Source organism: Nerophis lumbriciformis, linkage group LG32 (assembly GCF_033978685.3).
Source record: "Nerophis lumbriciformis linkage group LG32, RoL_Nlum_v2.1, whole genome shotgun sequence".
In the NCBI taxonomy this organism is placed as follows: domain Eukaryota; kingdom Metazoa; phylum Chordata; class Actinopteri; order Syngnathiformes; family Syngnathidae; genus Nerophis; species Nerophis lumbriciformis.
Genome location: NC_084579.2, coordinates 8,001,197 through 8,018,032, shown reverse-complemented (window position 1 = coordinate 8,018,032; position 16,836 = coordinate 8,001,197). Strand labels below are relative to the sequence as shown.

At 41.4% G+C, this 16,836-nt stretch overlaps 1 protein-coding gene across 1 annotated transcript in view; it reads right to left on the bottom strand.

The window, feature by feature from the left end:
* The window catches only part of anxa4 (annexin A4), a 36,760-nt gene that overhangs the window by 5,588 nt on the left and 14,336 nt on the right, over positions 1-16,836 (bottom strand). Inside the window, exons 4-11 of the mRNA XM_061926770.2 lie at positions 10,866-10,960; positions 4,568-4,681; positions 4,387-4,477; positions 4,064-4,143; positions 3,949-4,005; positions 3,800-3,893; positions 139-234; positions 1-58 (exon numbers count right to left, since the gene is read on the bottom strand). The exon at positions 1-58 is cut by the window's left edge and continues 1 nt beyond it. Of these exons, the coding sequence (XP_061782754.1) occupies positions 1-58; positions 139-234; positions 3,800-3,893; positions 3,949-4,005; positions 4,064-4,143; positions 4,387-4,477; positions 4,568-4,681; positions 10,866-10,960 (685 nt within the window). The remainder of the gene's footprint in view (positions 59-138; positions 235-3,799; positions 3,894-3,948; positions 4,006-4,063; positions 4,144-4,386; positions 4,478-4,567; positions 4,682-10,865; positions 10,961-16,836) is intronic.

Below are 16,836 nucleotides of genomic sequence, written 5' to 3'. Positions count from 1 at the left end.
TTCATTGATCTGTACAGACGTTCTGCAAAGAATGCCTGTTTGTTCCTCAAGCATTTCACTGCAGAAACCCACAAAAATGGAAAGAAAAAGTGAAGCTTCTGCAACCAGACAACATCTTTATTGGCGTGGGAGACCAACCTATAGCCAGGAAAACCTCCTCCAGGCAGCCTGACATCTCCCTCTTTATGCTCTCCTCTATGTCCCTTCCCGAAATCTTCTGGTACTCTTGGAACACTGAAGAAGAGCAACAATTAGAAGAAGAAGAAGAAGAGCAACAATTAGAATAAGAGCATCAATTAGAAGAAGAAGAAGAAGAAGAAGAAGAAGAAGAAGAAGAAGAAGAAGAAGAGCAACAATTAGAAGAAGAGCATCAATTAGAAGAAGAAGAAGAAGAACAAGAAGAAGAAGAAGAAGAAGAAGAGCAACAATTAGAAGAAGAAGAAGAAGAGCAACAATTAGAATAAGAGCATCAATTAGAAGAAGAAGAAGAAGAAGAAGAGCAACAATTAGAAGAAGAGCATCAATTAGAAGAAGAAGAAGAAGAACAAGAAGAAGAAGAGCAACAATTAGAAGAAGAAGAACAAGAAGAGCAACAATTAGAAGAGCAACAATTAGAAGAAGAGCAACAATTAGAAGAAGAAGAGCAACAGTTAGGGACGGCGTGGCGAAGTTGGTAGAGTGGCCGTGTCAGTAATCGGAGGGTTGCTGGTAGAGATGCGCGGTTTGCGGGCACAACCGCGGAGTCCGCGGATTATCCGCGGATCGGGCGGATGAAATAAAAAAAAATTTGATTTTATCCGCGGGTCGGGTCGGGTCGGGTGGTTGAAATAAAAAAAAATTAGATTTTAAATAGATTCAGGCGGGTGGCAGTTAAACCAATTCGGAAATATATATACATAGTTAAATGTTGTTACCCACATACGAAAAACGAGCAGGCACCTGCAGCATATGCCACAACAGAAGAAAAAAAAAAAGAAGAGATGGACACTTTTACGGAGCGGAGAAGGGACGCCTCGCCGGGGTCCGGGACCGAGGCCCCTTCCCCCGAGAGGGCCCCACCGGGAGCCGTAGCTGAGGCGATCCGCGAGAAGGGCCCGACGCACGTCCAGGGTCACCACCGCGCCCACCGCACCGACACCCCGCCTCGTCCGCCTTCGCCGCGGCCGGCGTCACGCGCAGCAGGTAAGCAGCTTACCTGCCCGCCACCCCCGTGGCCGGGGGCTCGTAACAGGGGTCACTCCGCGCGCTCCGCCCGCGCAGCTTACCTGCCCGCCACCCCCATTGCCGGGGGCGCGTAACAGGGGTCACTCTGCGCGCAGTGCGCTCACGAAAGGGGTGGGGCTCACCCTGGTTGATATAGACAGCAGGACGGTGGCCATGGAAGTTGGAACCCGCTAAGGAGTGTGTAACAACCCACCTGCCGAATCAACTAGCCCTGAAAATGGATGGCGCTGGAGCGTCGGGCTCATACGCGGCCGTCGCCGGCAGCGAGACGCGCTTGGAGGTGCGCTCAGCGCGGCTCCCATATGATTGCACACTGGTGTGCGTCTGGGCCGTGACAGCGTGGCACGCGAATGTCTGTGCTGCATTGGATCAGTCTCCTTTCTTTAACAGGCAAAAGCTTTATAACCTCACTAATGCCTTGCATCGTCTATATTAGATATATAACAACGGGCGGGTGCGGGCGGATGCGGTTCTGATCAAATGTTACATCGGGTGGATGGCGGATGGTTGACGACTTTCTGATGCGGTTGCGGATGAAATAATTGCCTATCCGCGCATCTCTAGTTGCTGGTTACTGGGGTTCAATCCCCACCTTCTACCATCCTAGTCACGTCCGTTGTGTCCTTGGGCAAGACACTTCACCCCTTGCTCCTGATGGCTGCTGGTTAGCGCCTTGCATGGCAGCTCCCGCCATCAGTGTGTGAATGTGTGTGTGAATGGATGAATGTGGAAATACTGTCAAAGCGCTTTGAGTACCTTGAAGGTAGAAAAGCGCTATACAAGTATAACCCATTTATCATTTATTATTAGAAGAAGAAGAACAAGAAGAGCAAAAATTAGAAGAAGAGCAACAATTAGAAGAAGAGCAACAATTAGAAGAAGAAGAGCAACAGTTAGAAGAAGAACAAGAAGAGCAAGAATTTGAAGAAGAGCAACAGTTAGAAGAAGAACAAGAAGAGCAAAAAATTTGAAGAAGAGCAACAATTAGAAGAAGAAGAAGAACAAGAGCAACAATTAGAAGAAGAAGAAGAGCAACAATGAAGAAGAACAAGAGCAACAATGAAGAAGAACAAGAAGAGCAACAATGAAGAAGAACAAGAAGAGCAACAATTAGAAGAGCAACAATTAGAAGAAGAAGAGCAACAATGAAGAAGAAGAAGAGCAACAATGAAGATGAAGAACAAGAAGAGCAACAATTAGAAGAAGAGCAACATTTAGAAGAAGAAGAAGAGCAACAATGAAGAAGAACAAGAAGAGCAACAATGAAGAAGAACAAGAAGAGCAACAATTAGAAGAAGAAGAGCAACACTTAGAAGAAGAACAACACTTAGAAGAAGAAGAGCAAGAAGAAAACCAACCATTAGAAGAAGAAGAAGAAGAGCAACAGTTAGAAGAAGAGCAACAATGAAGAAGAACAAGAAGATCAACAATTAGAAGAGCAACAATTAGAAGAAGAAGAGCAACAATGAAGAAGAACAAGAAGAGCAACAATTAGAAGAGCAACAATTCGAAGAAGAAGAGCAACAATTAGAAGAAGAAGAAGAAGAGCAACAATTAGAAGAAGAAGAGCAACAATTAGAAGAAGAAGAAGAAGAGCAACAATTAGAAGAGAAACAATGAAGAAGAAGAACAAGAAGAGCAACAATCAGAAGAAGAGCAACACTTAGAAGAAGAAGACCGACAATTAGAAGAAAAAGAGAAGTAACAAGTACAAGAGCAACACTTAGAAGAAGAAGAAGAAGAAGAAGAAGAAGAAGAAGAAGAAGAAGAAGAAGAAGAAGAAGAAGAAGAAGAAGAAGAAGAAGAAGAAGAAGAAGAAGAAGAAGAAGAAGAAGAAAAAGAAGAAGAAGAAGAAGAAGAAGAAGAAGATGAGCAACAACAAGAAGAAAAGTAAGAAGGAGATGAAGAAGAGCAAAAACAAGAGAATGAAGAAGAGTAAGAAGAGGTAGTAGACAAAGAAAAGCAAGATGAAGAAGAAGAACAATAATAAAAATAAGAAGAACTACAAGGAGACCAAGAAGAACAGGAAGAGCAACAAAAAGAGCAACAAAAAGAAGAGTGAGAAGAAAATGACAGAGCAAAAAGAGGAAGATGAAGAAGAGCAAGAATACAAAAAAGAGCATGAAAATGAAGAACGAGAAAAAATAAGAGCAAAAACAACAACAACAATAAGAAGAAAAAGGAGAAGAGCAAGAAGAAGAAGAAGAGAAAGAAGTAAAAGCGCAAGAAAAAGCACAAGAAGTAGACGAAAAGCAAGAAGAAGAAGGAGAGCAAGAATGATGAAGAAAAAGCAAGAGCAAGAAAAGCAAGAGAAAAACAGCAAGCAGAAGAAGACGGGAAAGAAAAGAAGAGCAAGAAAAAGAGCAAGCAGAAGAACAAGAAAATCAGAATAATAATAAGAAGAGCAAGAAAAAGAAGAAAAGCAAAAAAAAGAAGAAGAGCAAGAATAAGAAGAAAAGCAGCAAGAAGAAGAAAAAGAGCAGGAATAAAAAGAATAAGAAGAAGACGAGCAAGAATTAGAAGGAGAGCAAGAAGAAGAAGTGAAAAGTAGAGTATGATATTCAATCAGGAGTACCTCTCAACAGATGCTTCTGGTTCCTCACACAAAGAACAGTCAGGAACTTGACCTCGTCTGTTCCCCATCGAGCCTCACCAGCCTCGTAGATCTCCTGCAGAACTACGTGGTTAGAGTCACTGCAAAGACCTGAATAACTCCATCCTTGCCTTGGCATCCTGCACAGCCTGGGCCTCGTTCACCGTGTCACTTTCGTCACGTCCGGCCTGAAGCACACAATCAAACATCACTTCATGCACCGAATAGTCGGCTTCTTCTACTCACCGTCAGTAAAGAGACCAGAACTCTCGCGAACATTCCCGACGTGTCTCCGCACACGTCATCTTCCAGGTCCTTCCCGTATTCTGACCAGACAAACACCTTTCAATTCAACTTTATTCATACTAGAGCGAGTCCCATTACCTCCATTGTTAGCTGACTTTTGCTAGCGTTTATTGATGAGTTAGAATGCATAGAAAAGAAAAACATGTTGTGCCTGTTTTACATAAAAATTGTGAATGGAAAAAAAACCCCAAAAAAGTGCAGACTCCAGTTTTGTCATCATGCAGGTGTACCTAATGATATGGCAAGTGAGAGTTGCCACTCACCCTTTTTGTAGAAGGCGTTGATGGCTTTGATTTCGGCATTTGACCTGGAGGCGAGGATGTCGATGAGGCACGCCTCCTCTGTCCCAGCGCCCTGATGAAAACACAGCGTGTCAAAACACCGATCAAACCGTGTCCTTTTTTTATTGGCTAGAGTCGGCGAACGTCCTCGTTCACGTCCGACCTTTATGGCGGCCCTCAGCTCCGAGGCGTCGTACGCCGGCGCCAGCATCAGCAGACCCAGCACCACGCTCCTGAAGTTGGAACTGAGCTCCGAGGACAAGTCCTCTGACAGGTCCTAAAGGAAGAACATTTGGAATAATGTTACTGTGCGTGGCCTTGAATGCTGTGGGTTAGTGTTGCCAGTGTTGGGTCCTGTCTTGTCTGTCTGTGCGTGACCGCCAGTGGACGTCGCCGTGGGCAACAAGACTATTACGGACAATTACTTGCTAAAATGTTTTGTTTTCCTAACAATTCTGCTCCAATCATACACACACGTATTTGTCTGTCCCCTAAACCAGTGTTTTTCAACCTTTTCTGAGCCGAGGCACATTTTATTCATTGAAAAAATCCCGTGGCACACCACCGGCAGAAATTATTGAAAAATTAAACTCAGCAGCCGATATTGACAATAAAAAGTCGTTCTCGCAAGTGTTGGATATGACTTTAAACCATAACCAACCATGGATCAGTATAGCTCTTGTCTCAAAGTAGGTGTACTGTCACATCACGCCGTGACTTATTTTGACTTTTTTGCTGTTTTCCCGTGCGTAGTGTTTTAGTTCTTGTCTTGCGCTCCTATTTTGGTGGCTTTTCCTGTTTTGTTGGTATTTTCCTGTTGCAGTTTCATGTCTTCCTTTGAGCGCTATTCCCCGCACCTGTTTTGTTTTAGCAATCAAGAGCATGTAAGTTGTTGCTATCTTTTTTTTGTGTGGACATTGATGATTGTCATGTCATGTACGAATGTACTTTGTGGACGCCGTCTGCTCCACATGCTGTAAGTCTTTGCTGTTGTCCAGCATTCTGTTTTTGTTTACTTTGCAGCCAGTTCAGTTTTAGTTTCGTTTTGCATAGCCTTCCCTAAGCTTCAATTAGAGATGTCCGATAATATCGGCAGTCTGGCAGAACCTCCTCATATTGTTTTTTTGTAACTCCAGTAGCTATGTTTGAAATCATCCAGCAGCTTCGGCTACGCTTATTGATTGATTGAAACTTTTATTAAAAGATTGCACAGTACAGTACATATTCCGTACAATTGACCACTAAATGGTAACACCCGAACAAGTTTTTCAACTTGTTAAAGTAGGGGTCCACGTTAATCAATTCATGCGCTTTAACCCTGCAGTCTGCCTTCACTTAAAAAAACTGACATTTTTGTTTTTTATTTTTTTCCATCTTTGCCAAACAGTTACATTTAAATGTTAGAGGGCTGAAATATGGCCACCTTGTTTTGAACAAGTTTCTCTTTAAAATGGCTTTAATGTTATTTTTTTCCAAAGTTATTTCAAATATTAATTGACATACACTTAGACCATTTTGGTCACCATTGACTCCTATTTTAACACATTTTTTAATACAATGAAAACCTGACATGTTAGATAATGCTTTTCATCACAAATACTAAACATTTAAACTAGAGATGTCCGATAAATGCTTTAAAATGTAATATCGGAAATTATCGGTATCGGTTTCAAAAAGTAAAATCTATGACTTTTTAAAAACGCCGCTGTGTACACGGACGTAGGGAGAAGTACAGAGCGCCATAAACCTTAAAGGCACTGCCTTTGCGTGCCGGCCCAATCACATAATATCTACGGCTTTTCACACACACAAGTGAATGCAAGGCATAATTGGTCAACAGCCATACAGGTACAGGGTGGCCGTATAAACAACTTTAACACTATTACAAATATGCGCCACACTGTGAACCCACACCAAACAAGAATGACAAACACATTTCGGGAGAACATCCGCACCGTAACACAACAGAACAAATACCCAGAACCCCTTGCAGCACTAACTCTTCCAGGACGCTACAATATACACCCCCACTACCACCAAACCCCGCCCACCTCAACCACGCCCCCGCCACCATCTCTCGAATTTGGAGGTCTCAAGGTTGGCAAGTATGGTGTAAGGACCGGCCTCGATGTCAGCGGCAGGTGAGTAGATTGCCCAGCTGGGGCTTGTTATCTAATCACCCGTCGCCCTTATTAGCAGCAGCCGGGAGGAGAGACGTGTTTTGAGTGGCTGGTGAGCGGACGCATGAGACAGAGACATTTAGCTGGAAAGCAAAACCCTGTCGCTACTTGACAATAAAAGACTTGTTACCCAGACTACCGGGCCCACGAGAGCATCTTTGTGGTCAGAGGAACCCACAGAGGGCAACCACCACAAGGGCCAATGCAAAAAATATGCCAAACACATTTCGGGAGAACATCCGCACCGTAACACAACATAAACACAACAGAACAAATACCCAGAACCCCTTGCAGCACTAACTCTTCCGGGACGCTACAATATACACCCCCCGCTACTCCCTACCCATAAACCCCCCCCCTCCCCCCCCCAACCTCCTCATGCATCTCTGTGATTGAGAACCACACTTTGATGAACTTACGGACCGACTACCGTTAGCTTGCTAGCCAAAATGCTAACATGAACGCAAGAGACATTCCCAAGTAAGAAACGTCTTACCCCAATCTAAATCTGTAAAAACTAGAGATGTTCGATAATATCGGGCTGCTGATATTATCGGCCGATAAATGCTTTAAAATGTAATATCGGAAATGATCGGTATCGGTTCGGAAATGATCGGTATCGGTTTCAAAAAGTAAAATGTATGACTTTTTAAAACGCCGCTGTACGTAGTGGTACACGGATGTAGGGAGAAGTACAGAGCGCGAATAAACCTTAAAGGCACTGCCTTTGCGTGCCAGTCCAATCACATAATATCTACGGCTTTTCACACACACAAGTGAATGCAAGGCATACTTGGTTAACAGCCATACAGGTCCCACTGAGGGTGGCCGTATAAACAACTTTAACACTGTTACAAATATGCGGCACACTGTGAACCCACACCAAACAAGAATGACAAACACATTTCGGGAGAACATCCGCACCGTAACACAACATAAACACAACAGAACAAATACCCAGAACCCCTTGCAGCACTAACTCTTCCGGGACGCTACAATATACACCCCCCGCTACTCCCTACCCATAAACCCCCCCCCCCCCCCAACCTCCTCATGCTCTCTCAGGGAGAGCATGTCCCAAATTCCAAGCTGCTGTTTTGAGGCATGTTAAAAAAAATAATGCACTTTGTGACTTCAATAATAAATATGGCAGTGTCATGTTGGCATTTTTTTTCCATAACTTGAGTTGATTTATTTTGGAAAACCTTGTTACATTGTTTAATGCATCCAGCGGGGCCTCACAACAAAATTAGGCATACTAATGTGTTAATTCCACGACTGTACATATCGTATCGGTTCATATCGGCATCGGTAATTAAGAGTTGGATAATATCGGATATCGGCAAAAAAGCCATTATCGGACATCCCTACAAATAATCATTAACTTAGAATTTAATGGCAGCAACACATTGCAAACAAATTGGCACAGGGGCATTTTTACCACTGTGTTACATGGCCTTTCCTTTTAACAACACTTTGAGGAGACCAATTTTTCTGAACTTTTTGATGATATTACGGACAGTTAATGGTGAAATCCCTAAATTCCTTGCAATAGCTGGTTGAGAAATGTTGTTCTTAAACTGTTCGACAATTTGCTCACGCATTTGATTCACAAAACGCTACCCCCGCTACTCCCTACCCATAACCCCCCCACCCCCACCCCCCCCCCACCCCCCGACCCCCAACCTCCTCATGCTCTCTCAGGAAGAGCATGTCCCAAAGTCCAAGCTGCTGTTTTGAGGCATGTTAAAAAAAATAATGCACTTTGTGACTTCAATAATAAATATGGCAGTGTCATGTTGGCATTTTTTTTTCCTTAACTTGAGTTGATTTATTTTGGAAAACCTTGTTACATTGTTTAATGCATCCAGCGGGGCCTCACAACAAAATTAGGCATAATAATGTGTTAATTCCACGACTGTACATATCGCATCGGTTGATATCGGCATCGGTAATTAAGAGTTGGATAATATCGGAATATCGGATATCGGCAAAAAAGCCATTATCGAACATCTCTAGCTTCAATGCCTTTTTTTAGCGGCACTCGCCTTTTGTTTATTTTCGGTTTAAGCGTTAAGATACATTTTTACCTGCATTCTGCCTCCCGCTGTCGTCTGCATTTTGTGATCACGACAAACATCTACAAAGCAATTAGCTACCTGCTGCCACCTACTGATATGGAAGAGTATTACACGGTTACTCTGTCGAGCTCCAGACAGCACCGACACTCAACAACGGCACATTTGCGGATTGTAACTACTGGTTTGCAAAAAAATATTTTTAACCCAATTAGGTGAAATGACATAATCTCCCACGGCACACCACACTGTATTTCACACAGTGGCTGAAAAACACTGCCCTAAAAGGTATATACAAAATAGTGTGTAAAGCATTACTCAAGTAATTTAATTTCAGTATTTTGTGTGTCCTTCTATTTACAATACAACAAAAAAGCTATTCAAATATCCAAACTAGTGAGATTTTGGCTCAGTATTTATATATTATTTCCCAATGTTATATGGAGCACAAGATTTGTGACTCATCATTAAACGTCATGCTCCTGGACATGACTCATTACTACTCTGTATTCAATATCAACCCAACCACTGCTTCAAATAACCTCGCTGACATCAACACGGCACCACCGGCTGATCATTATCTCATCACGCCAACGTGATAAAACACCACTTGACCTTCCGCTTTGATCAGACGGACGCAGAAAGACGGCAGCGTGCACGTTATCTTGTGGAGAAGAACGCGGTGCGTTCCTCCTCTCAGCAGAGGACAAAGCCCTCACTTGTTCCTGTTCTTACTTTCCATTTCCTTCTTAGCTAATGATTAACAGTCACGTTATCAGCGCCATGGCAACAAAGCTCCAGCCAGCTTTGCAGACAAGACAGTAACGCGCTACATTTACTCCGTTACATCTACTTGAGTAACTTTTGGGATAAATTGTACTTCTAAGAGTAGTTTTAATGCAACATACTTTTAGTTTTACTTGAGTATATTTATAGAGAAGAAACGCTACTTTTATCTCCATTCAGCTCGCTACTCGCTACTAATTTTTATCGATCTGTTAATGCACGCTTTGTTTGTTTTGGTCTGTCAGACAGACCTTCATAGTGCCTGCGTTTCAACAAATAGTCACTGGTGACGTTCACTCCGTTCCACCAATCAGATGCAGTCACTGGTGACGTTGGACCAATCAAACAGAGCCAGGGGTCACATGACCTGACTTAAACAAGTTGAAAAACTTATTGGGGTGTTACCATTTAGTGGTCAATCGTACGGAATATGTACTGTACTGTGCAATCTACTAATAAAAGTTCCAATTAATCAATCAAAAGTGTGAAGGAAAAAAAGACCCTTTTTTATTTCAACCGTACATCCCGTCAAAAGCCTAAAGACTGACTGCACAGTTCCTGTCTTCACAATAAAAGTGCCGCTCCATCGCGCCTGCGCTTTCAAAATAAGAGTCTCCGAAAGCCAGCGCAAACAAGCTAGCAAGCTACGGAGTTTGCCGCCAATGTATTTCTTGTAAAGTGTATAAAAAGGAATATGGAAGCTGGACAAATAAGAAGCCAAAAACCAACCACTTTCATGTGGTATTAGACAGAAAGGAGGAACTTTTTTTCTCCTCCATTTGAAAACGTGGACGTTATCATCACTACTGTCTGATTACAATCAATGCAAGTCATCAGAATCAGGTAATACACCAACTTATATTCTTGTTTTCATGAAAGAACGGAATCTATATGTGTTAAACATGCATGTATATTCATTAAAACACCTTTAACATGTAAACAAAAACGGCAAAATAAATAAATATAAATTATATACTGTATATATCAATGTATGTATGTATATATATATATATATATATATGTGTGTATGTATATATATATATATATATGTGTGTATGTATATATATATATATATATATATATATATATATATATATATATATATATATATATATATATATATATATATATATATGTATGTGTGTGTGTGTATGTTACTCATCAGTTACTCAGTACTTGAGTAGTTTTTTCACAACATACTTTTTACTTTTACTCAAGTAAATATTTGGGTGACTACTCCTTACTTTTACTTGAGTAATACATCTCTAAAGTAACAGTACTCTTACTTGAGTACAATTTCTGGCTACTCTACCCACCTCTGGCATTGGGTTTAAATTCTACATTCTTTGGGGTGTAAAAAAAAGCCATTGTTTTTCCCGTAAGGACTTTTGCGTTTTTTAATAAGAACACGTCTCACCTTCCCCACCGTCTGCTTGTAGGCCGCATTGATGCTCTGCCTCTGGGCAATGGTACGATGCGCTAAGATCTCGGTGATGGCGGCCTCATCGGTGCCTGCAAGACAATGAGAGTTTAAAAGTCCCCTATTAGGCAACATTGACTTTGTAATGCAGTTATAGTAGTCATATGTGCCATTTACAACCTGTATGACCTGTATAAACAAACTATCAACTCTCCTTCCGACCTGCTCCCAGCTGTAGGACCTCACCCTGTGTAGACGCCCAGCATTTTATAAAAATGCTGGCTTCACTACACATCTTAAAATAAAGCCCGAAGCTGCGGACGTTGTGTTTTTTGCCAGCGAATAGGCTAACCTTGCATGATGTTACGGTCAGTCAGCGTAATGTTCGCACTTAAAGCGCTTTGAGTTCCTTAAAAAGGTAGAAAAGCGCTATACAAGTATAACCCATTTACCATTTACCATTTAAGCTCACATTGCTATGCTAGTGTTGCTGTCCCACTCATTTAAGTTATATTGTAGTACCGTATTTTTCGGACTATAAGGCGCACTTAAAATCCTGTCATTTTCTCAAAACTTGACAGTGCGCCTTATAACCTAATGTACGGAATACTTTTGGTTGTGCTTACCGACCTTGAAGCTATTTTATTTGGTACATGGTGAAATGATAAGTGTGACCCGTAGATGACAGTCACACATAAGAGATACGTGTAGACTGCAATATGACTCAAGTAAACGACACCAAAATGTTATATGTTCCATTGAGAATATAGAACATTACACACTGTGCTCAAAAATCTATCAAAATGTTTTAGTAGGACTTTGGTAAGCTATGAAGCCGCACCGCTTGATGGATTGTACTGTGCTTCAACATACCAGTATTATTATGGTGTGTGTATAAGGTAAGACATATTATCTGGTGTTTTGTTTCACAATATTATGCAAAAGCAACTTTTTTTACCTTCTGGTACCTGCTGATCTGTATTTGGGATCTGCATAAGTCCTGAAAATTTGTGCGCATCCGCCTTTGTAGTCCGTGCCGACACCATAATCGATAAGCTTCTTCTTTTTCTCTACCTTCTTCTTATTCATGCGCCAAAACTTTAAATGTTCCATTGAAAATAAAGAACATTACACACGGCACTCAAAAATAAAAAAATGGATTGTCGGCGCATTACAGCTACCGTAGTCAGAGGTACGAGTATTACTATGGCGTGTGCATAAGGACCGCAAAATGGCACCCATTAGCAGACATATTATCTGGCGTTTTGTTTCACAATATTATGCAGAACCAACCTTTCCTACCTTCTGGTACCTGCTGATCTGTATTTGAGATCTGCATAAGTCCTGAAAATTTGCGCAAGTCCGCCACTGTAGTCCGTGCTGATGCTGTAATCGATAAGCCTAGTGGCTAGAGCAGGGGTGCTCATTACGTCGATCGCGATCTACCGGTCGATCTCGGAGGGTGTGTCAGTCGATCACCACCCAGGCATTAAAAAAATAGTCCTAAAAATGAGCGATCATAAATCTTCACTATGACGTCACTTTCGTCACTTGACATTCACGGCACCCGAGGGTCTTCTGAGATGACGCTGGCTGCTGCCAGCTCATTAAAATTACCGACAGGAAGGCGAGAAACACTTTATTTCAACAGACTCTGGCGCCGTACTTGTCGTCAAAACTCCAAAGACCGACTGCACAGTTGCACAATAAAAGCGCTGCTTCATCCTGCCTGCGCTACCAAAATAAGAGTCTCAGAAAGCTGGCGTGCACAAGCTAGCAAGCTACGGAGTTTGCCGACAATGTATTTCTTGTAAAGTGTATACAAAGGAGTACGGAAGCTGGACAAATAAGATGCCAAAAACCAACCACTTTCATGTGGTATTGGACAGAAAGGAGGACTTTTTTCTCCTCCATTCGAAAATGCGGAAGTTATCATCACCACTGTCTGATTCCTATCAATGCAAGTCATCAGAATCAGGTAATACACCAACTTATATTCTTGTCTTCATGAAAGAAAGGAATCTATATGTGTTAAACATGCTTGTATTATCTTTAACCACCTTTAAGTTGTTAACAATATTAACTATATGTGTTAAACATGCTTGTATTATCTTTAACCACCTTTAAGTTGTTAACAATATTAACTATATGTGTTAAACATGCTTGCATTATCTTTAAACACCTTTAAATTGTTAACAATATTAACTATTTGTGTTAAACATGATTGTATTATTTTTAACAACCTTTAACTTGTTAACAATATTAACTATATGTGTTAAACATGCTTGCATTATCTTTAAACACCTTTAACTTGTCAACAATATTAACTACATGTATTAAACATACTTGTATTATCATTAAACACCTTTAATGTATTAACAATATTAACTATATGTGTTAAACATGCTTGCATTATCATTAAACACCTTTAACTTGCTAACAAAAACATATATTTCATAAATAAGTAAATATAAATTATATATATGAATGAGGTAGATCCCCACGACTTGATCAATTGAAAAGTAGCTCGCCTGCAGAAAAAGTGTGAGCACCCCTGGGCTAGAGTGTCCGGCCGAGTCATACCAAAGACTATAAAAATAGGACCCATTACCTCCCTGCTTGGCACTCATCATCAAGGCTTGGAATTGGGGGTTAAATCACCAAAATGATTCCCGGGCGCAGCCACCGCTGCTGCTCACTGCTCCCTTCACCTCCCAGGGGGCGAGGGTGATGGGTGTGTGTGACAATCATCTTCTTTGTCTCTATCTTCTTGTTATGGGACATTCACCCTCTGATGTTGCCATTTCTAATAATAAAGTAGTGTAAAGTTCTTACTTATATCTGTCAGGAAACTCACCATGAAAGCGCTAAAACATACTGGTGTAGTGAGTTTACATTATTCACCCAAGGAACTTTAGTTATTAGAGAGTTCCGGTCGGATGGTTTTTCACGGCGTTATAGCACTAGTGAGCAATAATTGATGATTGAAGTAAAGTCTGAATGTCATTAAAACAGTTAACTCCATCTTTTGACACTTCTACTCCCGTCCTTGCACGCTACACCGCTACAACAAAGATGACGGGGAGAAGACGCTGTCGAAGGTGAGCCACGTAAATAAGACCGACCACAAAACGGCGCATCCTGAAGCGACTTGAAGATGATGTGTAAAACATCATCTATGCACCATTTTGACCAAGGAACCACCATTACATGTTATGTAGACCACAATTAAGTGTTTTTTTAAACGGTCTAAATTCCAGCATGAAGCGTAACAATACACACTGAGACGTCAGTACTTAAGTGTAGGGCAACAGTCTCATGACTTGGAGACTGAATATGGCAAAAGTAAGCCAGCCTCCACATAGACAGCATCTGTTAGCTGCAGCAAGAGTCAGGGGAAGATGATTACGCTTGCTAACTAAATCCACATTGCTTCTCATATATCTTTGCTGACACACAATGTCTGCTACGTACTCCTTAATGCTGGCTAGAATGCACACACAACTAGAAAAAAATACCTATGCCATGCCCTCTACCTCCCAATAGTAAGAAAAACTATCCTGAATCCAGATGGTGATCCAGATCAGCCCCAAAATACAATCACTCGTTTCCTTTTCCCATTTCTGACATCTCCTGAAAATTAGATGGAAATCAGCACATGGATTTTTTTGAGCTATATATAGCTGAATTAAAGAAACAGAGTTGGAGGCGGGGCCAATCGCTTACACACGCACAGGGTACAACGCGGTAGAAAAGATCCGGATTCGTCCCAAAAATGTAATCACTTGTTCCTTATCCCAGTTCTGACATTTCCTAAAGGTTTGATGAAAATCCGGCTGTTATTTTTTGAGTTACTGTCTGTTGCTACTTTTTTTCCAACCCTTTGAACCCTGCGGCTTATAAAACTGCGCGGAAAAATTTAAAGATTTTTCTTCGCTAGCGGCCATAATGGTTTATATTCAACACATACTTTTCATATTGCAGCGACAGAGACACTGAAAAGGTGTGTTATCATTTGTGCTACGGCGTCATCTTTTGAACAAGTTTGTTTGCTGCAGGTGCTGCGGATTGAAAATGCACTTCCTGTTTTGCGCCTTGAACCGGAAGTATAACCCATTTTGTCAACTATTCGTCTATAATGTTTGTCCTTGATTCATCACCTCAAGCAACGGTTGGAAGTTTTACAATATAACTAAAACAAGTCATACTTACGAAACCGTCCAATGTGTTATGTATGTAGGAGTGTTTTCATGCATATTTCTACGTGCTATTGTAATGTAATCAAGCTAGCGTCGTTTGCATTAGCGACTATGCTAACCCGTTTACAAGTGTCTGTGTTAGTGTTATTAACTTACAATGGCATTCTTTTTGTATTGTTTCAGTTTCCTAAATTCACCAAAACATCACCGTGGAGTTATTGAGTCTGTTTAGCTGATTGGAAAGCTATAGCTTCCGCAGCCAGTGGGTCCATGACGATGATTTCTGTTTTGTTTGATCAGCCGTTTTACTGCCGTGTGACCTGCACCATTTAGAAACAATTAAGGTATGTAACTAGGGCTGGACGATATATCGATATACTCGATATATCGATATACTCGATATATCGCGGGTTTGTCTCTGTGCGATATAGAAAATAACTATATTGTGATATTCGAGTATACGTTCTCACGCAGTTGCTTTTAGCTGCGGGCATTACACTACAGGCTCTTCTCACTCTGTCTTGTCTCTCCTTCTCACAGAGACATAAAACAAGCGCACCTTCTTACATACGTCACATACGTATACGCCCTCGCGGAGCAGAGAGGAAGCGGCATGGGTAACGCTAGCTGTGGTGCGAGTGGTAATACGAGAGAGAGAAGGTGCGAATCTGGTAACAAATGAAGGAGGAATTAATTCCCAAGAAAAACAGCAGGGAGTCCATCGTCTGGCGATGGTTTGGCTTCAAGTGGGAATATGTCGAACAGTAGGGGTGTGACGGTACGGGTATTTTATCGAACCGTTTCGGTACGGGGGTTCCAGTTCGTACGGAGGTGTACCGAACGAGTTTCCACACGGACATATTAAGTAGCATACTGCACGTTGTGTAAACAATACTCAAAATGCCGGAAATTGGAGGCACCCAAGAAACTCCGCCCTAACAGCTCTGCAAAAGAGGACACACCCGGCGAAAAGAGGACACACGGCCAGTCTATCGTAGCCTGTTAGCTGCTAGCATCCTGACCACACGTCCCCCCCCGCGGGGCCCCCCCAAACGCCTCGAATGTCCGGCACCTCGAGTTATGGTTGCGTGTATTAACAATGTACGTTCAGGGTTAAGAAGGTTAAAAACAAAACAAATTGTAAAGGTGTGCAGCAGCATTCGTGAGGAAGGGGCAGAGACAGAGAGAGAGAGAGAGTTATGATAAACGCGCATGCGTCGTCAGGCTCTGCTTTATATCCATAGATTTATCACATTTAATTTTTTATTATCTATAGCAGGGGTGTCAAAAGTGTGCCCCGGAGGCCATTTGCGGCCCACAGCTAATGTTTTAAAGGCCCACGGCACATTCTAAAAATACTATTAAAATAAACAAAAACATAAGAAAAGTGAAATAAAAAAGCTTAAAGGTTAAATGTAATTTAGAAAAAGTTGCAATGTTGACTTATAAAACAAAGCTTTTTCTTTTTTTCTTTCAAACTGTCATTGCTCAAAACATAATATTGAATCAAAATCAATGTTATTATGAATTATTGACCTATCCAAGGTTCCCATTACTTCACATCAAATATTGCACCAAGAAAAATATTTTTGGTGGAAGATTTTGCAAATTTGGTAAATAAATAACCCAAAAATGTATATTTTGTTGTTTTCTTACTGTACCAAAAATTAACCGAACCGTGACCTCTAAACCGAGGTACGTACCGAACCGGAATTTTTGTGTACCGTTACACCCCTATCGAACAGACAACCGTAATTTGTCAAAAAGTA